The sequence below is a fragment of the Leucopleurus acutus genome (genome assembly GCF_964270905.1).
Source record: "Leucopleurus acutus genome assembly, chromosome: 4".
Classification (NCBI taxonomy): domain Eukaryota; kingdom Metazoa; phylum Chordata; class Mammalia; order Artiodactyla; family Delphinidae; genus Leucopleurus; species Leucopleurus acutus.
In genome coordinates, this window is record NC_139146.1 from 22626383 (window position 1) to 22651515 (window position 25133).

At 36.4% G+C, this 25133-nt stretch overlaps 1 protein-coding gene across 1 annotated transcript in view; it reads right to left on the minus strand.

The window, feature by feature from the left end:
* Positions 1-1377: 1377 nt before the first annotated feature.
* Positions 1378-25133, minus strand: part of LOC309961323 (bifunctional heparan sulfate N-deacetylase/N-sulfotransferase 3) — a gene marked incomplete at its 3' end in the record, with an annotated part of 137838 nt that continues 114082 nt past the window's right edge. The window contains exons 9-13 of the mRNA XM_082838472.1: positions 21324-21498; positions 17935-18105; positions 16397-16506; positions 6075-6177; positions 1378-1497 (exon numbers count right to left, since the gene is read on the minus strand). Of these exons, the coding sequence (XP_082694598.1) occupies positions 1378-1497; positions 6075-6177; positions 16397-16506; positions 17935-18105; positions 21324-21498 (679 nt within the window). The remainder of the gene's footprint in view (positions 1498-6074; positions 6178-16396; positions 16507-17934; positions 18106-21323; positions 21499-25133) is intronic.

Consider the following 25133-nt stretch of genomic DNA (forward strand, 5'->3'; position numbering starts at 1 on the left):
GAGAGTCCGCCTGCCGATGCAGGGGACACAGGTTCGTACCCCGGTCTGGGAAGATCCCACATGCCACGGAGCGGCTGGGCCCGTGAGCCATGGCCACTGAGCCTGTGCGTCCGGAGCCTGTGCTCCGCAATGGGAGAGGCCACAACAGTGAGAGGCCCGCATACCGCAAAAAAAAGGAAAAAAAAAAAAAATGGGACTGGGCTTTGCTTATCTTTTTCTGCCTTCTATCATTGCAAAAATCATATGTTTGTTTTTTGTCATAAATCTCTACATTACACAATTTCATTTCAAATTATCTGAAACAATGTAGTTTTTCTATAATTTAAATGTAAATAACCTAACATATCATCTAAAGAAACTGTCCTTAGTTTTCATTTAATAGGTTTTGTTATTGGGAACATTAAAAAAAAGTTATTTACATTGAAAAGTCAGTCTGTGTCTGGAGATGACACATACGTCAGATACTATGCAAGCGTTTCTGTAGAACCAGTGAGGACTACCGGAATTGATCTGCAGCTCACAGAAAAGGGACATAGGTTGTCAATCAGATATCTTCAGAACCCTACAATTTCTCCCTTTTAGAAGATTTAGTCAGTACACTTTCCATTACTTCTTACTGTTTTGGTATACTTAGTGTGTTTCTATTTCCAATCCAATGGCTTTACAATGTATCTTTCAGAATAACAATTATGATAGAGAAGTTAGTAACTTTTACATAAATGTACTAGACTATGTGGATGAAAACTCACTTTTGTTTTTCTGCTATAACACTTTTTTTTTTTTTGGATGCAGATAAACTCATATATAACTTTTCCGCTCTTTGATCTAGCACAAGCTATAATTTATAATTCTAAATACTTCAGTGGATTTACATTTTGGCAAGCATTTTTCATGGATGTTAGGCCTTTAGCGTCTTATGCTACATTGTGATGTTTGCTTCTTGTTTTGTAGGACACTTTATAGAATCGAAGAATAAGAAAACATTGTACAGGCAAACAGCAGCCTAAAAATCTACAGAGACCCAATCTTGGTTGATATATAAAAATGTAAATATTACTACAAAATGGGACAGTTCTGCATTTGTGTTTGATATTTATATTGGTTGCTATTGATTTCCACATGAGTGCACAGTAGTCTCCAATGACCCCACAGGCTCCAGTGTTAAGAGAAAGGCCATAGGCCTCAAGGCTTGTAACAGATACCTTTTTTGTTTGTTTGTTTTGTTTCTACTCATCCACATGCCAGCACATGGAAGGACCTTTGTTCTTTTTTTCTCATTTGAAGAGGTATGTTTATAAACCGCCTTTTGGTAGCCCCTGGAAGCTCTGGGAGAGGTGAGCATTCCACGGAGATGCATTCTCGAGATGTCTCTTAGTGCTATCTCACTTTCTGCAGCTCCTGTCTCAGCCAGGACGGCAGGGGCTGCCCCAGTCTGTGCAGCAGCTTGGAGAGTTCCACGTTGTGGTCCCGATAGTAGCTGGATAGAAACACTCTGCTCTGAGATGGGAGGAGGAGATGAAAGGACATTTAATTTTGTTTTTTAAAGTATACTTCATATACTTTGACGATGTTTACATCTGTGTCAAGTAAACCATACGGGTTTAAAACTGATATTAAGCATGTGGGCTATTTCTTTAGCACAATATAAACACAGTGACTCTGTTCTTCAAAATACACACTCCAAACACATATTCTGTTTTCACTAGGGAAAGGGTTTTCATATTAAACATGGGATTTATTTGTGCAGAATTAAATGTTCAAATAACTAGATTGAATTGCTAGAAATATAGCTGTAATAACTGATTGGGTCTAATATTATGCTCTATTAAAACTATCCTGGCTTTGGAATAAGAGTTGGGTTGGTAAATCTATAAAATAAAATACTCCTTTGTCATCATTAATTTACATTTAGATTTTGAAGGTAATATTTTCTTAAGAGCTCTTTTAAGGCATACACAAAATATTCACTGCTAAAACAGTACTATGGTAAACCTTAAAAATATAGTAGGTAAACTAGGTAAGCCTATAACCTTATTTGTACTATTTGACCCAAGGAAGGAAAGGAATGCCTTGTAAACTATCCTGACTTATAGGGAAGTAGATTTCCCTTCAATAAAGAAAAATAGTTTAATAATTGAAATTGTCAGAAATGGAAAGTGCTGTATTGTAAGATGGTGTTTAGTGGGGTTTATATGTAGTGTAAATGACCATTGTTGGGAATGTTGTGTAGGATGGATTTCTGAATCTGTATCTATACCTCCCTGCTTTACACTATTCCGAGGTTTTTATTTTTATTATTTTTTTTGGACTGCACGGTGTGGCATGTGGGATCTTAGTTTTCCCACCATGGGGTCTTAACCACAGACCACCAGGGAAGTCCCTATTCTGAGGTTTTTAGTTGAGTTGAATCTTTAAAAAGTTTTAATTTAATTCCTTGTGCTAGTCTTTTAAAATGTCATATCTGGTACCCCATTTTAAAGGCCATAGAAAATCATCTTGTTTTATACTGGTAATTTCTATGTAACATAGTGGTTTTTGTAGTCATTATGATCACTGGAACCAGACTGACATTTGTGCTATATTCTAACCATCACTGCGATCAAGGGAGAACCCAAACCTTTGTCTCACTTCTGGTTTTGGTCTTCCACGGTCATTAGCTGTAAAACCACTGACAGGCCCAGCTGGTACACCCAGGCCAGAGAGAGGTGGAGACAAATCATATTCCCAGATACTCCATCTGGGGGCCTGATCATTTTGTGCCTCCTTTGCTGCCAGCCAGACCTGGAATCCAGGGCTGAGCCCTAGGCCTTTGTGCAGAGGCTAAGTTTCCAAACTTCCCCACTGTGTTTTCTCTTAAGGTCTTACTTTGCATTGTTCCCCTTTATGAGAGAAACCCTGGAACAACAGCAGCCCGGGGCTGCCCAGCTCCTGCCATTTTGCTCCCTGATATTTTCCGTATGGCAAAGGATTCTCCAACATCTTAACTAATTTTAGAATTGAACCTCCTGGGATCAATATCTACCACACATCCCTTTGGAGTTTGGATCGTACCTCCTGTTACTGAGGATTATCTCAACTATACCTCAACTTTTTGGTCTTTTTGACATTATTTTCAAACCTGGCTGCCTGTATCAGTGCTGCCTCTGTAACCAAACCCTTGTCCTGTGCCCTATTATTTGTGTATGTTGGTCCCTATAATCAAGTACCCTTTCTTCTTGTTGCTCTGCTCTCTCATATGGCAAGATAACTGATATGAGACTTGTAAAGTACAACATGTCCTATTTGAGAGTCTAATGTATTCAGGCCAAAAGTTACTAGGACAGAACTCAGTGATATGCAGGATTTACTGTACATACATTGTTACCTGACCATCATTCAGAAAGGGACTCTTTTAGATGATAAATCACAGATAGGATATATGCTAAGTATGCCAACGTAGTCTACTTCATGCAAACTCATGAAATTAGTGTAATAAGAGGGAATCATAATATATGGTAAAAGAAGGAATCGTATAATAAATTCAATATCAGGTTGTTTATTGGCCTATTATTAAAGAATCTATTAAATGCTTTTGATTTGGAGAGGTCATAGACTTAGTGGTTCATTTAAAATGTCAGTTTTTATTCCCTTTCTACAATATATTTTGATAAACAAAGTCAAAGTGGAAGTAGGCTAACAGCATTCTTAATTTCCATCCTATGATGTTTTGGTGATACTTGTGAGGAAGGGTTCTGGTGTTTTTCTGTAGCAGGAGAAGCAAGCAGTGTGGTGACAGTACTGCCTATTCTAATCTGTGTACACATTTGTGTTTCCATTACCTCCAGGAAGGACCCTTTACTCTTGCCTCCTCTCTGGGCACTATTTGCACAAAATCAGCTATTCTACTCCCTCAAATAAATCCAGTATGTATATGATTTTGTGATATAATAAGAAATATATATTTGGTTTTTGACTCTGGTTCCTGGCACAGAGCTCCTAAATCCCTTGTAATTTCCTGAGTGACAGGGGTATAAAGAGTGGCTTTTCTTATTTACAATAATTTCCTTTAAACCTTATCTGAGTTTCTGCTTATGACTTGACTCTTATGGGCCCCTAGATAGCTTCAGATGGGGGCTGGTTGCTATAGAGGAACCAAACATATAATTAGAGGGTTGGAACTTTCAGCCCCACCCTCCAACCTCCAGGGAAGGGAAGAGGGACAGGGGATTGAGTTATTCACCAATAGACAATTATTTAATCAACCATGCTTGTGCAACGAAACCTCCATAACTCAGGGTTGGTAAATGCATCCATGTGCTGGGAGGGTGGTACACCCCAGATTCCACAGGGACAGAGAAGCTCCTGTGCTCAGGACCCTTCTGGACCTTGTCCAAAGTACCTCTTTGTTTATAATAATGGGAAGTAAAGTGTTTCCCTGGGTTGTGTGAGTCATTATAGCAAATTATAAAACCTGATGAGGGAACCCCTGATTTGCAGCCAAGTTGGACAGAAGTGTGAGTAACCTGGGAACCCACTACTTGTTACTGGAGTCTGAAGGGGGCAGTTCTGTGGGTCTGAGCCCTTAATCTGTGGGGCTACACTAACCCTGAATAGTTAGTGTCAGAATTGGATTAAACTGCAGGATACCTAGCTGGTGTCTGCAGAAAATTGGAGAATTGCTTGGTATGGAAAACTCACACATTTGGTGTCAGAGGTGTTTGAGAAAAAATATCTTAGGGATGGATTACGCAGTAACCTTGTTGGGAGATATGGAAATAATGATATCCTGAAAAGTTATGTTTTTCTTATCTTTCTCTACCACAAATTTAATATTAGGTCTCAGTATGTGTTTGATAGGAGTGAAATAAAATACTAAGAAAGATGTTCTACAGTGTCTTGAATGTAGAGATAGCTTTGACATACATGAAAATGAGATACTTTATATTACTGTCTTGAAATACAATGGGAATTGCCCTTGAATATTTATTAATATGTAAGGATTGTTTTCACAGTGCTCTGAAGGTATATTTTAATAACCCACCAAAGAAAATTGGAGTTCTGAGAATGCAACTTGTTTATCAAAAGAACAAGAACCTCCACAATGCCTTTTAGATAGAATTTAATTGTGAGCTTAGTGAGCTTAGCTTGATAGATGCTCTGTCTCTATCAGGTTGCAAAAAAGGTCCTTAAAGTCTTCAAGTATTAAAAAGTATCCAGACAAGTTCATACCATGTTAGGATTCTCAGACCACTGCAGGATTCTTAGTTACCATAATATATTAAACATTGTGGGAAAACAATGCCAAATAATGTCTTCATTTTTGAGTTAAAAAAAATTTTTTTTACAAAATCAATCTACTTGCATTCTTATGTCCAAACTATATGTTAGCTGGACTGATTATGAAATCAAAATAATATTAATAAATTTTAATATATGTGAAATAAGCTTTAAAGTAAATATATAGCGTCTACAAAGTGGGAAAACTGTAGCTTTAAGTGATCACTATGTCACCATTTGGAACCGAATAAACCCAAAGTGCTACATACCTACTGCTAAGTTTGGGTGTCTCCATTCTCCAGAGCCTAAATTATCTGCTAGTATGTTATACATTTGGGAAATATATTCATTCTTTCATCTTATTAACATATTAACAGTTCAAAACTTAGTATACCAGTAATTAATATTATTATGCAGGCCACACTTACTACTAGAGAGTGACTTAGACAGTGAAAATAAAATCTTTTGGGCCTATTTTCAATTTCCAGCTGATATATTTCCTGCCTTGGTTTCAGTTAACATTTTTAGTGCTAAAATTTCTGTGAATGTATCATTTATCATTCCTTTTGGAATGAGATTTTGCCTTCTTTGTTCTGATTCAAAATGGCAAATTCTATTGTTTTCTTTTATTCTTGCATGACAGGTAAGATAATCACTGGAAAAATCAAAACAAGCAACCTGAATGCATTCTAATCCAAATGTCACTTTTAATTTTTATAAAGGGTGAATTTTTATTTTAATCCCTTTTATAAGAAAATAGATATATTTTTATGTATCATTTTGCTTATTTAGTTTGTACTTTTAAGCTCTATACTTACCTCAGGATCCATTGGAGGGTATTTTCTTCCTTTGCTCTTTCCAAGGCATTTTGTTTTACCTTCTTCCAGTAATTGACACCAGAAACCTTTATGAGAATCAAACCTAAAAAAATAAAAAATACAAAGAACAAAAAAGTATTTTTCAAGCAAGTATTTTTAATTATTCGGATATTAATCTATAACCAAGGAAACTGGCATATTTTTTGAATGCATCACTTTACATAAAGTCTTTTGGCATACTTCTGAATTCTCAGTCCATCTGTCATATTTGTGAGTTTGCCAGATTTCTAATAGAAAAACTGTCAGCAGGAGGTGTCCTATTAATAGAAATTAATAAGCCTACCTCCTTCATCTGGAAGGAAAAAGCTATATAAATTTCAAGCCCATTCTTTCCCTTTGCAGGTTTTAAAAATAACAAGTCAGTCTTCACATCTACGGATTTACACAGTACTTGTACCATTCAGTTACAGGTTAATAGAAGAGATTTTGGTGTGTCATGGAGTAATGAATTTCAGGAGTCTCTAGCTCTAATCCATTTAATGTTTTTCCAGAGACACTTCCTTATTTTGGTATGAGCTCTGTATTAAAGTAATAACACCTATAAAAAAGATTTTCATGGCATAATTGTAATAAAAGTAATAGCAGCACATTAAACTTATATTTTAGTTTACCAAAATAGTTCATATAACCCTTTCTCATTTGAGCTTTTCTTATAACCCCTTAATGATATGGAGTATAGCATTTGTCCCATTTAATGGCACTCAGCACAGTGTTTGGCTCTTTGTGAACACTCACCAACTGTTAGTTGAATACAAAAATGAAAAAGAAGGAAGTGCTTGTCAAGGTTTATTTATCTTGGACTATATACTTTTTCAGTATGCAGGTGACAACTCAAGTCTAAGCCTCCTGACCCTAGGTAGAGGGCCTTTTCTCTTCACTGGTCTCTGGGTATGTTCTGTATTATAATTCATTATGAATAAATAGTAATTTCCCATGCTTGAATATAAAAGTGAAAGTAACAGTCAGCAATGATGATTCTTTCACATGGCTTTTGTTATTCAGCGATTCTATTGCTATAATTTTTTCTTCATTAGAAAGAATTATCATTTAGGGCCACCTTTTCCTTTTGTCTTTAATTCATACTACTTCCCAGAATGCTGCTTCTAACTTTTTCTTAAAACTATAGTGTAAACAATGAACAACTGGAAATTGAAATTAAAACATTTAAATTAGCATAAAAACATGAAATATCTAGGGATAAATTTAGCACAAAATGTATGCAAGATCTGTACAATGAAAACTACAATTGTTAAGTGAAATTACAGAAGACATAAACAAAAAAGAGCTATACCATGTTCACAGATCAGAAGACTATTTTTAAAATATCAATCTCATCTCCAGATTTGTCTAGATAATTCAATGTGAGTCCAAAACTCCAATGGACTTTTTTTTTTTGGTAGAAATTGAAAAATGATTATAAAATGTATATGGAGATACAAGCTAATAATTTGTTTTAGACAAGCTAAAACAATTTGAAAGAGAAGATCGAAGTTGGAGATCTTATACTATTTAGTTTCAAGATTTTCTATAATGCCACAGTAATCAAGCCTGTGTAGTATTGGCACCAATGGGTCAAGGAACAAAATAGAATCTAGAAACGGACCAACACATCTACTGTCAACTGATTTTCAAAAGTAGGTGCCACAGTAGTTCAATGGGAAAGGACAATCTTTTAAATAAATTGAACTGGAAAAATTGGATGTCTATATGGAAAATATGAACACTGACCTCACACTGTATATGAAAATTAACTTGAAATGAAATCTCATTTCATGAATGAGCTAAGAGCTAAACTGTAAGAATTCTGGAAGTAAACATAGGAAAAAACACATAGAAAATATTTGGGTTAGGCAAAGACTTCTTAGGATGAATGATAAAAGAATAATGATAGGGCTTCCCTGGTGGCGCAGTGGTTGAGAGTCCGCCTGCCGATGCAGGGGACACGGGTTCGTGCCCCGTTCCGGGAGGATCCCACATGCCGCGGAGCGGCTGGGCTCGTGAGCCATGGCCGCTGAGCCTGCGCGTCCGGAGCCTGTGCTCCGCAATGGGGGAGGCCACAACAGTGAGAGGCCCGCGTACCAAAAAAAAAAAAAAAAAAAGAATAATGATAATTTTGAATACATCAAAATTTAAACTTTTGCTTTTCTAAAACACTTAAGAAAATGAAAAGAGAAACCACATGTTGGGCAAAAATATTTGTAAAATGTTAATCTAATAAAGGACTTATATTCAGAATATACAACTGAACTCAATAAAAAAAGATGAAATTACCAATAAAAATTGAGTAAAAGATTGGAATAGACACTTTATCAAAAACACAGATGAATGACCAATAAACAAATGCAAATTTGCTCAGTATCATTAGTCATTAAGAAAATGCAAATTAAAATCACAAATGAAATACCACTAGATACTAGAATGACTTAACTTAAAAAGACCAATACCAAGTGTTGGCAAAGATGTGGAACAGCTAGAACTGTTACACCTTTTGGTAGAAATTTAGGATATTACAGACACTTTGGAAAGTTTCTTATAAAGTTAAATACGTAATTACTATATGGCCCACTAATCCCATTTCTGGGTCTTTATCCAAAAGAAATGAAAATATATGTCCACACAAAGATCTGTACACAAATGTTCATGGTAGCTTCATTCATAGTAGCCCCCAAGTGGAAGCAACCCTATGTCCATCAACTGGTGAAAGGATAAACAAATTGTGGTATATCCATAAAATGGAGTACTACTGAACAATAAAAAAAAAACCCTATTACTGATAGATGTAACAACAAGGAGGAATGTCAAAAGCATTATGCTAAGTGAAAGAAAGTAGAAGAGTGGTTGCTAGGGCTCAGGGGTGAGGGGAAAGGACTGACTGCAATAGAGCATGTGGAAACTTTGGATTAATGGAAATGTTCTATATCTTGATTGTGATGGTGTATACAACAGTACATGTTTGTCAAAATTCATCAAACTGTACAATTAAAATGGGTAGATTTTATTATATGTAAATTACACATCAATAAAGCTGATTTAAAATTATATTGTGATTGAATGTGTGATTGGAGAGTAGTCTTTCTGTAGCTAATGTAGACTTTATAACTATAGCCCTATGAAAGAAGGCAAACCTATATCTCTGTCTCTTCCCTGCTTTGGATATTAGAGACACTAAAGGATTACTCACATCCTACTTGTGCAAAGCCCATTTCTGATCATTATTAAAGCAATTGTGTGGGATCAAGACATAATATGATATATCTCCATGTTGTTTATATTCTTGATTGCATCTGTAAGGCAACTGAATAAATGTTTCATATCAGAGGTATAAGAAAGGAGAGCATTAATAAATCAACTAACGTCTATAAAATAAATAAATTTTAAAAATAGAGACGATGATTGAAATAATCTATACACGAAAGCTGGGAAGCTCTAACACAACAGCATTTCTGGAAGTCTGCTATTGATAAAACATTTTTCATTAACATTTTGTTATTGGTAATTTCCATGACTGAATTATGACTCATTTTAAGTGTTTGATCAAAATCCAGACTAGCTATTATTATAATTATTTTTGCTAATATACCTAACTAGATACATGTCTGCAACATACGCATGCCTTATGTTAAAATGAGCAGCTTTCTGACAGAATGTTTCTTTAAGAAACACTAACTTCACACATATTAAAATTAAAAATCAAAAGAAAAATAGGTTTTTCTTTCACCTCTGCTAATTGATTATATCTCATGCAGTGGACTGTCAGGCTGGGCTTTATTGAGAAAAATGTGTGTCTGTGGAGCTGACACCTAGCCCAGACATCTGTTAAGTTCTGTAAGTATAAGTTCACAAGCAGTGGTGTAACTGTATCATAGTGGAAACAAAAAGGAGAGGAAGGTACAAGGGAGATCATATTATTTTTCAGGTTGCCTGAGAAGGTGAGGGATTGATGTTGATGAAGGACCTTGTGAGCAATTCAGAGCCCAAGTGAAGAAGCTTGACATGAGATGGAGAAAGATCTCCCACATCTTTTCAGAATATCATCAGTGTCCCTCTGAAAGTTAGCCTCAGGACTACTAATATCTGGTAGGACAGCAAGGAAACAACCTTTTTGTGTAGGCACTGGCAGCTAGTCATTTCGTGTGGGAACTGATAATGGCTAGGATTCTCTTTAAAGGCTTTCAGGAAGAGAACATTTTGGAGAAAATTTTATGTGTTGTTTAGTGTCTCTCCATGGTTATCCCTTCCTAGAGGTAGGGATACTTTATCATTGTGTACCCAGAGTCATGCCATAATAGTCATTCAATAAATCTTTGTTGAATTAAAGAAAAAGCAAGAATGCACTGGTTCTTAAGTTTGTGTGGAGTATCACCTGGGGATGTTTAGAAATAACTGGAAGAGACTTGTGGGCATGGACAATCAAGATTCTCCAGTGATTCAGCCTCCAACTAGTAACATCTCTATATTAATGAAAATGTGACCTTCATTTTACCCTTGGGCAGGTGAATCCCAGGGAACATTCAGATTACACTTAGAAGGTGCAAGAATGTTTGAAATGTCTTTACATTGAAATAACATTTCTGTGAACGAATACTGAATTGTGTGGATATGCCAAATTTTCTTAAATCCATTTATCAGATTGATTGCAGCTTTTGGCTATTATGAATAATGCTGTGGTGAACAATTCTTTGTGGACATAGGTTTTCATTTCTTTTGGGGTAAATTCCTAGGAGTGGAATTGGATTATTTGTAAACTTCTGTTTAATTTTTTAAGAAATTGCAAAACTACTTTTCTAAAGTGGCCATTTATTATACATTACCATCAGCAATATTTGAGGTTTCCAGTTTCTTCACATTCTTACCAACATTTGGTATTATCTTTTGGATTATAGTCATTCTAATGGTATCTCAATGTAGCTTTAATTTGCATATCACTATGATTACACATTTATTATGCAAAGTGACAATGTGTCTGGAGATAGATTATTTTTATTTATTTTTTAGCATGTTTCAAAATTTATTCCTTTTTATTGCTGAATAGTATTCCATTGGATGTACTGATATATATCACATTTTTATTTATTTATTTTTAATTGAGGTATAGTTAATTTACAATGTTGTGTTAATTTCTTCTGTAGAGCAAAGTGACTCACTTATACCTACATATACATTCTTTTTTATATTCTTTTCCATTATGGTTTATCCCAGGACATTGACTATAGTTCTCTGTGCTATACTGTAGGACCTTCTTTTCCATCCATTCTATATGTGATAGTTTGCATCTACTAACCCCAAACTCCTAGTCCATCCTCTGCCCTCCCCACTTCCCTTTGGCAACCACCAGTCTATTCTCTATGTCCGTGATTCTGTTTCTGTTTCATTGATAGGTTCATTCCACATATAAGTGGTATCATATGGTATTTGTCTTTTTCTTTCTGACTTACTTCACTTAGTATGATAATCTCTGGTTACATCCATGTTTCTGCAAATGGCATTATTTCATTTTTTATGGCTGAGCAATATTCCATTATATGTATATACCATATCTTCTTTATCCATTCATCTGTCAATGGACATTTAGGTTGTTTCCATGTCTTGGCTATCGTGAATAGTGCTGCTATGAACGGCTGCATGTATCTTTTTGAATGACAGTTTTCTCTGGATATATGCCCAGGAATGGGATTGCTGGATCATACCGTAATTCTATTTTTAGTTTTCTGAGGAACCTCCATAATGTTTTCCATAGCAGCTGTACCAACTTACATTCCCACCAACAGTGTAGGAGGGTTCCCTTTTCTCCACACCCTCTCCAGCATTTGTTATTTGTAGACTTTTTTTAAAAACAGATTTATTTATTTTATTTATTTTTGGCTGCATTGGGTCTTTGTTGCTGCGCGTGGGCTTTCTCTAGCTGTGGTGAGCGGGGGCTACTCTTCGTTGCGGTGTGCGGGCCTCTCACTGTGGTGGCCTCTCCCGTTGCGGAGCACGGGCTCTAGGCGCACAGGCCTCAGTAGTTGTGGCTCGTGGGCTCTAGAACACAGGCTCAGCGGCCATGGCTCACGGGCCTAGCCACTCCGAGGCATGTGGGATCTTCCCGGACCAGGGCACGAACCTGTGTCCCCTGCATCAGCAGGCGGACTCTCAACCACTGCGCCACCAGGGAAGCCCTCTTGTGCCAATTTTTTAAAAAATATTTTATTTATTTATTATGGTTTTATGGCGGGCATGCGGGATCTTTGTTGAGGCATGACGGATCTTTCATTGCGGTGCGCGGACTCTTCGTTGCGGTGCGCAGGCTTCTCTCTAGTTGTGGCGTGCAGTCTCCAGAGCACGTGGGCTCTGTAGTTTGCGGCATGCGGCCTCTCTAGATAAGGAGCGCGAGCTCAGTAGTTGTGGCACGTGGGATTAGTTGCCCTGTGCACGGCATCTGGGATCTTAGTTCCCCTACCAGGGATTGAACCCATGTCCCCAGCATTGGAAGGTGGATTCTTTACCACTGGACTGCCAGGGAAGTCCCTCTTGTGCCAATTTGAAGAGCTTAATAAGTTGGCAGTGTAGGCTCCAGAGGAATGATTGTGTTTCAATCCTGCCTCCTCAACTTACTTGCTGAGTGACTTTTGGCTAAGCTTTTCTGTGCCCCAGTTTCTGTAGCTGAAAAGTGGAGCTAATAGTGTCTATCACATAGTATTGTTATGAAGCAATATATATAAAATACTTAGAACATATAAACATATACTGATTTTGAAATGTTATAAGCACTTTTAAAAACAAATTTATATGAAATTGGAGTAGATTATTTTCTTCTTTTTCACTTCTTAGCATTTCTAGCTGTTTCATAGGTAATCTAGAGAACCAGCAGATTTTAGCTACTATGGCTACTGTTTTTTGCTACTAAAAAAAGTTTTAATTTGGCACAGTTTTACTCAAACTCATCTAAAAAGGGAAAGAATTCCTAGACAATATAAATTTGGTTGCCGGGGAAGTAATATTAGAAACAGCTGAAGCAGCTTCAGTTCTTCATGACTTAGTTAAGCCCCATCCACAGAACAAAACAAAACAAACGCACAATCTTCATTCAACTCCTGGCCTTCAAATCCTTATTGTCCATTTATTGAAATTTTCATTGTAAACTATTATTAAAAATTCATATAACTCAGTCTGGTTTCATTCATGTTAATAAACAGGTTAATTGACTGAGAAATAAAGATGTCAGGTTCAGTATTCACTAGTATTTAACTAGTACTTATAAGTGGGAAGACTCCTGTCACAGTCATTGATGGCTTGTATAATTCTGAATGGATATATTCATGGGAAAATTTATACAAATTAGCACAATTCCATGCTGAGCATTATTTTTCCTGCTTTTTCTTAAATGATTAGACAGCTTTTAAACACTAAAAACATAATATGCAAGCTAAAGTAATGTTAGTATTATCAATGTTATTTATAATTTAGGGATTAAGGTTATATTGAACAAGAATTGTAAAATGTGAATTTACTTAATTGAATGAGAAAGTTCCCATTTATATTTTTTAAAGCTTAAACTGCTTATTTCAGATCACAGCCACACTCACTAAGAAAATCAGATTTTTACTGATTCAATATATCATTTAAAATCCATGATGACAGTACTAAGTCATTTTAAGATATCATAGACCATCCATGACTGTATGAAATTTGGAAGTCTTGAATACTTCTGTAGTGATTGTGGAAAAGAATAAATAACACTCTTAACAATGGAAATTTATTGCCATTTTTATTGAAAATAGTTTTGAAATTGGAGCTTTTTAAATATTGAAGATAATCAATTTATAGCTCTCTTAAACTGGAGTACTCTTTCATGCCAAGACTGTATGGTAAAACCTTTGCATGGACCTAGTTTCATTCATTTATTCTACTGTGTGCAAAGAACTGGATTTATGTGGTTAGTTGAGAATTCATATCTGTTTGCAGTTCAGAACATTCTTTGAAGGCTTTAAATAATTTTTTTTTAAACTACCAAAGAGGTAGTCTTCACTATCATTAGCAGGAAAAATATGAAGCAATAAATGACATTCCTGTGAACATACATTTTCTACACCCAGTCATCTCCAACATATCCAAAGCACCACAGAAACAACTTACCAGTACAATTAGTTTAATAAGAATAACTAAATTTTGAGGGCAGGATTCAGAACAATTGCAAAGGGCATGGATGAAGGAGGATTTAGACCCAAGCCAGTGACATGAAGTTCCAAATATTCTACAACAGGTACACTGCTGGTTTTTACAAGGTGTGTCAGGCTAACTGATTGACAAGAAAATATAAAAAGAAAAGGAATGGCAGTACATTATCTATGAGCAGGTTGAGTAGGCAGCCCTGCTGGACCTGAAACTGTGGTTTCAGAGACTACACACATCTTACCTTGCTACTTCACCCACTGAGCCCCCAATAAGGTTACAGAATCATATAAGGGGTAATTTTAGCCAGATACATCCCAGGTGCAAAGTGACCCATAGTCCTTTGTATACAGTACGTTGCTTTGATATTACTTCTCTTAAGTTTACACTCCCTTTACTTTACCCTTGGAGGTGAATAAAAAGCTTGCTGCTGAGCCGGATGCAAAGGGGACAGATACACAGCATGCAGGTCAAGGACCATTCCATAAGAAAAAGAGATTATGTTTTTATAGAATACTCCACTTCTTTCTGAAATACAGTACTTTGCTATATACTCTATAAAAAAGACCCAAAGATAAGCCAACTTGAAATAGAAAACTGTTTAGAAAATAAAAACTTTCTTTTCTAAGAGATACTTAAAAGGATATAAAGCAGAAAGTGGACTCGAATTTCTAACTAAAGCTAAATTCACTCAGCTTTCTTTAAGGTCAAGCTGAAAGTTAAATACCTAAGGCTAGTGTCTGTGTTGGTACTTTAACTAAGCTCTCCAAATCTCTGATAGGATCCACACTATAGAAAACACAGAGGGTAGAAGGTTAATAGTAACAACAAAGTAAATGACTCTTAGGAAGGAAGCGCAAAACTCTCGAGTTCCACCTACTCCTTTGTCCTCTAGATCAAAATGTCTCTCTTACATGTGTCTCTACATATGATTTATGCAAGATGTACGCAGTATTTGATGGTTTTCTGCAAACCTTTTTCTGTAAGGGACAGTGAAAGGTAAAGGAATCTTGTCTCTTACTTTCTAAACTGCTACAGCATAAGCAGAACAATGAAAAGAGAAAATCAGTTGATCTACAGAACTGAGTTTTATACTGAGAGATACAATGGAAGAATTCCACACTGCAATCTTAATCGGTTTTTTTAAGGCTCAGTCTATGACCCTAAAATTAAATATATATATTACAGTGAGAGCCAGGTCCACAGTTCATCCAGCTCAGGATCTCCCAGTTGCTTGTTCCAGTTGCATGTGAAATAGGAACAAACACAACCTTCAGACATCTGACTGCCAACCATTATAAATGGACAAAGTCAGATGGAGGTCTTATTTAAAATGCTAAATGAACCCCAGAGTCAGGATTAAGGTGAGGCAAGAGAGGCACCTTGGCTGAAAAATTTTAGGAGCCACTCACTCTCAGGTATTTGCGGGGTCCTGAGAGTGAGTGCCTCCTTAAATTCTAGTGCCTCTCTTGCCTCACCCTGGCCCCCACTCTGAAGGAGTTGACTATCTAAGAAAATCAGTGGGAACCAGAAAAAGAAAACCAAACCAGAGCTGTAACTGCTGAGGCCTCTGAAGAAGAGGGGGCAGGGTCAGTCATACAGTGGGTGAAGACCAGCGAAAAATGGAATTAAGTGTAGAAGTAATAATAGCACCTTTCTCTCTGCCTATTCGGTCGCCTATTGGGCTGTTTCTTGCTGTATGACATTGGGTTTTGAAAATTTCACAGAAGAGAGAGGAGTTCATAAATCACCTAGTTCAAGAAGTCTTTTTAATACTTCCAAGAGGTCTCCGTATTGTTTGTTAAATAGGCTAGTGCTTACCAACTTAAAGTAGCCTCTTTTAAGATTAGTTGTTGCTTTTAAGATTTGCAACTGTTTTGTTCCTCTCTTTTCCTTCCAGGGGAAATCCTTCCTAGTTAGAAATCAATAGAGGATTTTGGACATTTCTTTGCCAAACTGTTGAAATGTTCTTCCTCAAGTGGTTAATATCAACTGGAAAATAATCAGTGTGTAAGGAACAGCTAACTTGACAGCTGTATCACCAAGCTACAATTTCTTTAAAATCAGTTCTCTGCTGAAACTTCAATAAATTAATTAGAATATAAACTTACGTTAAAGCTTCTGAGTAATTATAATGAGGAGAGACTCCTAGAAACTTCTGTACTTCATCCATCACTGTAGCAGGATCAGTTCTTAGCTGTTGCCCATCAATAATTAGCAACTAAATTAACAAGGAAATTAAAAAAAAATGCACATTGAAAAAAGACATGTAACTGCATAATTAAAAACTTCTGCACTCTGAATTTATTCAGTGAGAGACTGAGGGGACTTGTGTGCGTTGTTGTTAAGACTTAACCAGGCCATCCTCATTAATGACCTGGAACAAAAAATAAATCACACTAATTAAATGTGCTCACGTTTTGTAGTCTGAGAAGTCCTGCAAACACTATGAAAACAAAAAAGCCATTTGAGGGTAAAAAGATAGCTTAAGAAATGTGACTACAAAATCACAAATGGAAACCAAGTTTAAAAACAGATAAAACAATGATTCCATGATTCAAGGTGGGAAGGAGCATTGCAGGAAGGAAGAAAAGTGACCAGACCAGGTACAGTGAGACAGAGGACATGGCCATTCTCCATGATTCCAGTCAAAGGAGTAGCACTGTAAGGTTTTAAGAAATATTTTGATAATCCATTTGGAGAAAAAGGTAAGACTCCCAGAAAGCCTGAAAGGAAACAGAAGTTCCTCAACAGACTACAGGCAAGAATTTGCTTGTTACTCTGGTGAGGGAAGGGGGTGGTCCCAGCAAGATAAAATGACAGGAGAGCATGATGAAGGGCCATAAAGCCTGGAAAGCAGCTCTTGCTCACACCTCTTCTCCAATATTTCTATTTAGTCTCTACCAGCATCGTTCATTAGAACTTTCTCTGTGGATAGACACGTTCAACGGCTGCAGTATCTAACTGGTGGCTATTGAACATTTGAAATGTGGCTAATGTGATTGAGAAACTTAATTTTTAATTTTATATAATTTTAATAAAAATTTAAATAGCCATATATGGTTGCATATATGGTATCATTATGGCTAGCATGTTTCTAGACACACAGGCATATACTGTGTCTGATGTGACGGAACTGCTTTATGCAATCCAGTAGGGGCTGATTTTGTAATCTAGGCTAATGGTAGGCCAAAGAGAGAAGCAAGGAAGCCAAGGAAAACATAGGACTTGTGAAAAATGCAGCAAGGTGGTTCAAAGGGAAATAACGGCACTTAATTAAGCAAGACAGTATTTGCCTTGTTTGGTTAAGAGGTTCTCAAGCTTTATTCTCAGAATAAGAATCAGGAGTATCAAGCTTCTGATGCTCTTTACAGTCAGGAAGGGTATGCACTAGAAAACAGGGCAGGGAGAATTATCCTGAAATACTTCTAGAAAGAAGAGTAGATAGTTTTTCTACCTCTGCCTATTACTGTTTGCCAGAGTCTGATTTACAACTAAAGAGTAAAGGCTAGTAATGTTTTAATGAGTAAAAATTTCCTCTAGCCTAGAGGCAAAGTCACTAGCCTAGAGGAACCAGCAAAAGAACACCAAACCAGAGCTGTAAACTTAATGAGATTGTAACATGATGTAGATTCTTATTGCTCAATACCTGAAAGGGAGGGAAATAAATAAGCCATCTCTCGATGTGGCTGGCATACCACCCTGGGACCAAACATCTCTTCTGCAAGGCTCTAAGCTCAGAGGATGCACGGGGCCCGGCTGAGATCACTTCGTAGAAGCTAAACTTCAGAGCTGCGGGGTCTTCATGGGATCGCTGATGCTATGATGAAAAGGTGGATAATTAAACCGACTTGAATCATAGGCATAAATAATTAAAAACCAATCTCTGTGACAAGTCTCAAAGCTAAAGGAAGGAGTGCCTCACTGCTGGAGAGTTATTTGTTTTGCAATTAATAAAGGATGAAAATGTTTGCTTGGAGCATCAGGATTAAAAGTTATGACATTGATGAGAGTATATATTTGAGAATTAGTTGGTAGAGGTGGAATTCTTCTTGATAGGATTCCTTAACCAATTTTTCTGAGTCGTTTCCTTAGTGTATACATATTATTCTGAAAGTAAACTTTTGAAAGTTGCCTTAATGCCCCCTTTTTAGCCCATAAGAAACCATTTATCATGTCCAGTGAATATCCATAATGCACAAAGCACTCTACTAGTTCTGCCACGTAGTTTTGCTCCATCTAGTAATGCAGTTTTAGATTAGAAAAGCCCTATCGGCTATTTAAATGGAGAAACTACTGAAAACTCTGACGTGCACTACCTGAAACCCACAGCTTTTATAATATACTACCTAGCATCTCAAAGCCAAGATTATTTTACCTAATGGTAACCTTTGCGATGAATCAGAATCGCTTATTGTACAGAAAATGCAGAAAGCAGCAATCCAGATAGGAAAGCATTTCATAATGGCTCAGGCTCACGCCCAGGGGTTTGAGGAAATCACCTTTCCCCTAAATTGACCAAAAAATATTCAGGCTTAGTGGTGGGTTTGTGGATGTTTACCACATCTAGTTGAATAGCAAATTTGCTGCAATTGAGATTCAAATTACTGTACTACAAACTCCACTAGACTTTGTTAAGGCCTGCATTTTGCCACTGTGGAGCGATTTATTTGTAATATTTAAGATGTTTTGTTAGCTTGCAGCCTTGAAACCTCCTTTTTCAGCAAATTCTCAATTTTTCAGGGGCTAAGTGGTTGCCAAGCTCCAATTTTCTTCTTTCTTGTTGAGTCAATTAAGGCTTATTTCTTTTTTCTCTAGATACCTAGTGGAAAAGGTAAAAGGCGCAATATCAAGTCAGTCAGTTTGCAATTTGCTGTATTTTTGATTTAAAAGATTGCTGTAGGAGTTGGGCATGATGTTGGTGTGGAGCTGTGGATTCCAGCTTTCCAGGAAGTCTCATTCCCTATCATGCAGATCATTATCAATATGCCTAAGATCCCATGACCTTCCCCCAGTCTGTCCCAGCCACGAAACCTTTCCTGACAATCTGTGCTTCCTTTTGTGAACATGGAAAAACTGCTTTTGTTCAAAAAGACCCCATGCTGAGAAACTTTATTCTCTAATATCATAGATTGTCAGGAATTTAGATGTTTGAGGTCAGTGAGAATGGAACATCCCAGTCTTGCCTGGAGGATCAGAGCTATGTGGGTCACTTTAACACAAAGAAGCCTTATTTCCAACCCAGGTGCAGAGTTTCAGGTAAGTGATTTTTGGATGTAACATTCCACATTTATCTTAACTTTATAGTTTCCAAGGAAATTGGACCGTTAGTCTGCTTTTCAGCCCTGACCTACTGATAACCAGCTTACACACAGCCCTGCCTGCATCTATCAAACACTTCATGTTAATTTTACCTAAATTTCTCCCCTTACAAATCCTTCCCTTCTTTAGGGAAGTGCCCAGATAGTTCTTCCAGTGTTCAGGCTCCTCTGCTGCAGCCAATTAATATACCTAACTTGTTGTTCCTGGTCGTCTTTATCAGATGGGCTTTATCACTCTGTAGGAGTCTACCTGTCACTTAACACTTTCTGATTTATACACTGGTTATTTACACATATTTCTCCAATTAGAGTGAAAGCGATCTCAAGTGTAGCGTCCAGATTTGTTAATTTATCTGTAGAGCATACTTAGAACAGTACTTTGTACATGGTAGTCATTAAAATAATTTAATGAATGGATGAACACATGAACATTAGGAAAGTGTTTTTTTAAATTACAAAACCGAGGAATGATAACTAAGGATACTAGAGCCTAAACACACTGACTCTATTAATTTTGTTATGCTCTTATATTTAATTTTGACTGCTTTTTATTGAACTTTTTCCACTTGATGATTAATAAAATATCACTGGGGCAGTTTTTTTTCCTATTATTTTTAATATTTATTAAAGTAAACATGTATTTGATGTGTAAGTTTTATTATTAGAGTCTGTTAAATTATTTCAAAGTGATTGTTTCTGTACTAGGTTCTAACCAACAGCAGAAGCATAATGGCAACCCTGGAGTGTATGAGAAAGAGGCTTAGAACAGGGAACACTGGCTGGGCTTTCAAGAATGAAGAATTCATTCTTTTTTTTTTTTTTTTTTTTTGCGGTAGACGCAGGCCTCTCACTGTTGTGGCCACTCCCGTTGCGGAGCACAGGCTCCTGACGCGCAGGCTCAGCGGCCATGGCTCACGAGCCCAGACGCTCCGCGGCATGTGGGATCTTCCCGGACCGGGGCACGAACCCGTGTCCCCTGCATCGGCAGGCGGACTCTCAGCCACTGCGCCACCAGGGAAGCCCAAGAATTCATTCTTATATTTAGTTTTGCTACTAAGTTATTTCTTCAGTACAGCAGTTATTTAAGCTCTTTTAGAGTCAGGGTCATCAATCTACAGCTAAAGTTTGCTTGTTTTTGTAAATAAAGTTTTATTGGAACACAGCTAGGCTCATTAAATTCCATATTGTCTATGGCTGCTTTTGCAATACAATGGCAGAGGTGTAACCATATGGCCTGCAAACCCTGAAATATCTACTCTCTGGCCCTTTACAGAAAAAAAAAAAAAAAAAAAGACCTGTGATTTTTGCTTTGGGGAATCAGTTATATTCCTTATCTGTAAAATTGAGATAATAATAGCAGCATTATACACATATTAGATGAAAAATAATGATTTTAAGTTATAACACTTTACTTTTAAAATGCAGATTTATAGAAGCAGAATACATACAAGTATATACTATTTTATTTGCTCTATATTAATTTCTTCATTGTATTAATACATTTTATTAAATACATGAATTAAATGAATGCAAAATTAAGAAAAACTTAAGGGGAACGTTTCTCCATGGAAACAAAGAAAAAGTTATTTACCTTCCTGAAATATAAAGCTAGCAAGTCTCTTCTGTTAAAACCCGAGGTGGTGGCTATTGCTGAAAACCACCCTCCCTTCTCCATACTTCTCTTCTACTTGCTGGATTCTGTCTGTATTTTCCTTACCTGGTACCAGGAATATGCCCGGTCTGATGGGTCAATGAGAATGGTGATGATTTTGGCTTTGGGGACCAGAGAAGCTGCCCTTTTAGGCGCTTCCTCTGAGTGGAAGTAATTGGCACTCTTCTCAAACAGAAAGTCAGTGGTAACATTAGATGGGACTGGGAAGAAATCCATATACCTAGAAAAGAAATATTTCTCAAAATAAGACTGGTTTATACTCATACCCTGGTGACTGAAGATGTTAAAAATGTCCTACAAACAAAATTCATTTGCTTCCTAAACAAAAAGCCTTTTTCTTTAAGGCATTTGTCCCACAAGCCTGTTGGCAAGGAAAACAATATATAGAACACTAATAATGTATTTTGAAAATGCTTTTCTAAATACATTTTCTTTTTGTTCTACTTAATATCAAGAAAAAAAGGTATGGGAGATAACAAAAATGTACACACAGAGTGATCAAATGGCAATAATAATCAACCTAACTGTATAAATTGTATCTAAATGCAGAAATATTTTACAGAGAAAAATGTGAGTGCTCAACCAAGAAGAAAATTTGATCGAAACAAATGATGTGTTCAGTTCAAAGGCATTTTGAAAAATCTTAGACAAAACAGTTTTTACTTCGTCACAAGAAAAAATAATTTCATTCCCACTAATGTATTGTGCTACTATTATATTCAACTATAAAGTATCAAGGGGCAGAACAGATCCGATATAAACACTGCCCATGTCCTTAATTTTTTTCCCATATAGAGCCATTTATATTCTTTAGAAAAATTATAGAAGTTTAAAAAGTATGTATATATTTTCAGATATAAAATACTATCAAATTTTCCAAGGTCAGGTCCTGTATCCTTAAGTGTGGTGAGAATTCAAATCACCAGCAGAGTGAGCACAGGAATACCTGTAGCCTCAAGCACAGAAAGGTAGGACATAATGGGTTTTGTATAATATTCCATTTGTACAAAATGTCAAATATAACTGAATTCAGCGTATGATAGTAGGTATTTCTGAAGCACCAAGGAACATCTTTAAAGGAAAAGGGGCCTTTTTAGAAAGAACATGCAAATTTAACTTCTAGGGTTTCTTACATTTTATAATAATAGCCTCACACTCCACCCACACCCTCTTCAATTCATAAGCCACTATGACTTTGGGTTACCAAGACAAGGTAGCTCAGTAATTACTGAACAAGAGAATCATTAACATTTATGTGATGACTTCTTTTTGCAGTGTGTTGTTTTCAGTCACACAATAAAGCTTCTAGTAGGACTCCAGTTGTTACCATATTACAAAGTTTGGCTGGTGCAACAAAGTGATATTTTGAAACTCAGGGCAGTAAAGAAATCCTTTTATGTTTTCTGGAAATTGCCTTGTTGTTGATATATCATTCTGGCATCCCTTTCTTTTAGGGGTAAAGACATATATAAACGTTTCTGGAAAGTTTGATCTGTTAACTGTTCTGGTGTACACTCTATTTATAGAAAGTGCCATATTTCAGGATACTTTTTAATTTAGATGCCCACACTTGTTCCAGGGGTGCTAAGGTTATATCACGTGTCTAGTGGTATCTTATTTGGTCCAAGCTTGTCTCAAGCATGCTTATTCTCAGCAAGGGTCCAAGAATCACAAAAGAAGGGCAGGATAACTTTTAATTTCTAAAAACTGTCCCACCTTCCCAGTAGTCCTCCACACCTACAACACTTTGGGCCTTGAAAACTTCCTCCAGCAGTTCTGGATCTTGGACCCACAAGGCTCCAGAGGCTCACAGAGAAAGCAGGGGCCAGTTCTTGTTTGCCTATATGCCCATGTTTTTTCTAATATAGTGGCTGGTAGTAATAAGCACTTGAAAAATGTTTGATGAATTCATAAGAAAATAAAGAATTCAGCTTCATATTTTCAGGGTGGAAATACATCCACGTTTGTAATATGAATTCAGGTTATTCAAAGAATTGGTGAGCAAACTAGAGTGGTTTAGCAATATGTGGGTTAAAAGCGAATGCCGGCCTCATTTAAGCTTTGCTACTCCCATAACAGCTCAGCAATTGTTTTTAACTGAAAGACATGATTTTTTGCGGCACTCCACATTTATTTGTTTCTTGGGTTGACCCTGTATTTTTGAGTGATTTTACTCAAAGCCAAATTAAGATGTTTAGAGGTTCCAAATGTTAACAGGATTTTATGGCTCTCCATGTGCCATTCCAACCATCCACCGCCTCCCCAGGTAATTATAAAAAATAACAGCAAACTATGAAACATAAAACTTAACTGTATGCATAAATCAAACATTTTTTCTTAGAGATTCTGATCACAAATCTTGGCTATTTAATCAAAGATGGAGTTTTCTCATTTTCATTTGCCCTGCTTTGCTTGTGCCCTAAGCCTGTGTTTAGGCTGCCTATTAGTTAGGGCAACCCTGGTTTTGCCCAGTTCTCCAAGAAGAGCAGATCCATGTAACCAGATTAACTAACTGTGCCTGAGCTTCTGTAAGTGACCTTGGCATGCTCAGACACATAATCTTCAACCTTGTGGCTCTGTGGTCCTAAAGGGACTGCTGAGGTGCTGATGCTTCAGGGAGAGGTAAGGCCCGTCTGAAGACTGAATACATTGATGTCTTTGAGAGCAAAGCTCTAGTTATTGCTAATAGATTGACATTTGCAGTTGCCATTATTTGCTCTTTGTGTTAACTGCCTTTTATAAACACACAATTGTCAATCAAAAGTGTTTACAGTTGGGGTATTTTAGTGAGTTATAATTAAAAGCTTTAATTGTCTTTAGTTTTCTACTTATTTATGCCATCTCTTTGTAGACTACTTAAGGGACTTTTCATTTCTGTTATAGTGCCTGTACACATTACTGTCTATGAACAGCTTTTTTTTTTAATTGAATATTCTCACAGATATTCTTAAGTCCCAGGGAATCCAAGTATTATTGAATTCCTCTCCACTTCCAAAGCAGTTTTTAATCACCCCCTTTAGTCCTGATGTGAACATCATTTTATTCTACTATATACAAGCATGTATATTGATATTTGAGTCAGTGGGAAAATAGTGGCTGAAGTAGTTGATGGGTTTCTTGATTCTCACAGCTGTTATTTAACACTACTGCAATTAATATCAAGCACTGTACTGAAGAATTCGCAGGGAAATATATAACAATTAGAATATATGTAAATCCTAGTAGGTGCTCAACTTATACTCAATCCATTTCTTCAGCTTTCCGTTTGGATGGCTCACAAGCAAAACTTGAGGGGGTTGATACATATAAAACAGAAATTATGTGATTTGACAACAGAAGTTAATATACACCTTTCTGCTAAACTACATGCAAAATGTTTATGTTCATTCTCTAGAGTTATTATAAGAATTTACTCTTTTATAGTACTTTCTGCCCAGAATTTATATCTTAAAAGAAAGACTTCTAGATATATTTTATGATTAACATGTCTGTTTGCAATATTTATTCCTGCTACATCACATATTCTGTGTATATTGACATTTTAACTTTTAATTTAACTCTTTTACTTAGATGATTGATACGGTTCTAATTTCAAAGGCCAAAAATTAAATTTTGTATATCGTTGATACCTTTTTTATAGCTTTCATTACTCATAAAATGCATACACATTTCTAGTTCTATTTATTTATTTACCTTTTGTACCAAAGTAAAAATTGAAAATTATATATGTGAACTGTAGCATCACTTAAATGCAAAGTGCATAAGAACAGAAAGTTATGTAAGTGTTTTCTTAAGAGTAGAGAGAAATGAAATTCCTGTGTATTAGGTATTTCTCTGACTTTATCTGTAATTACC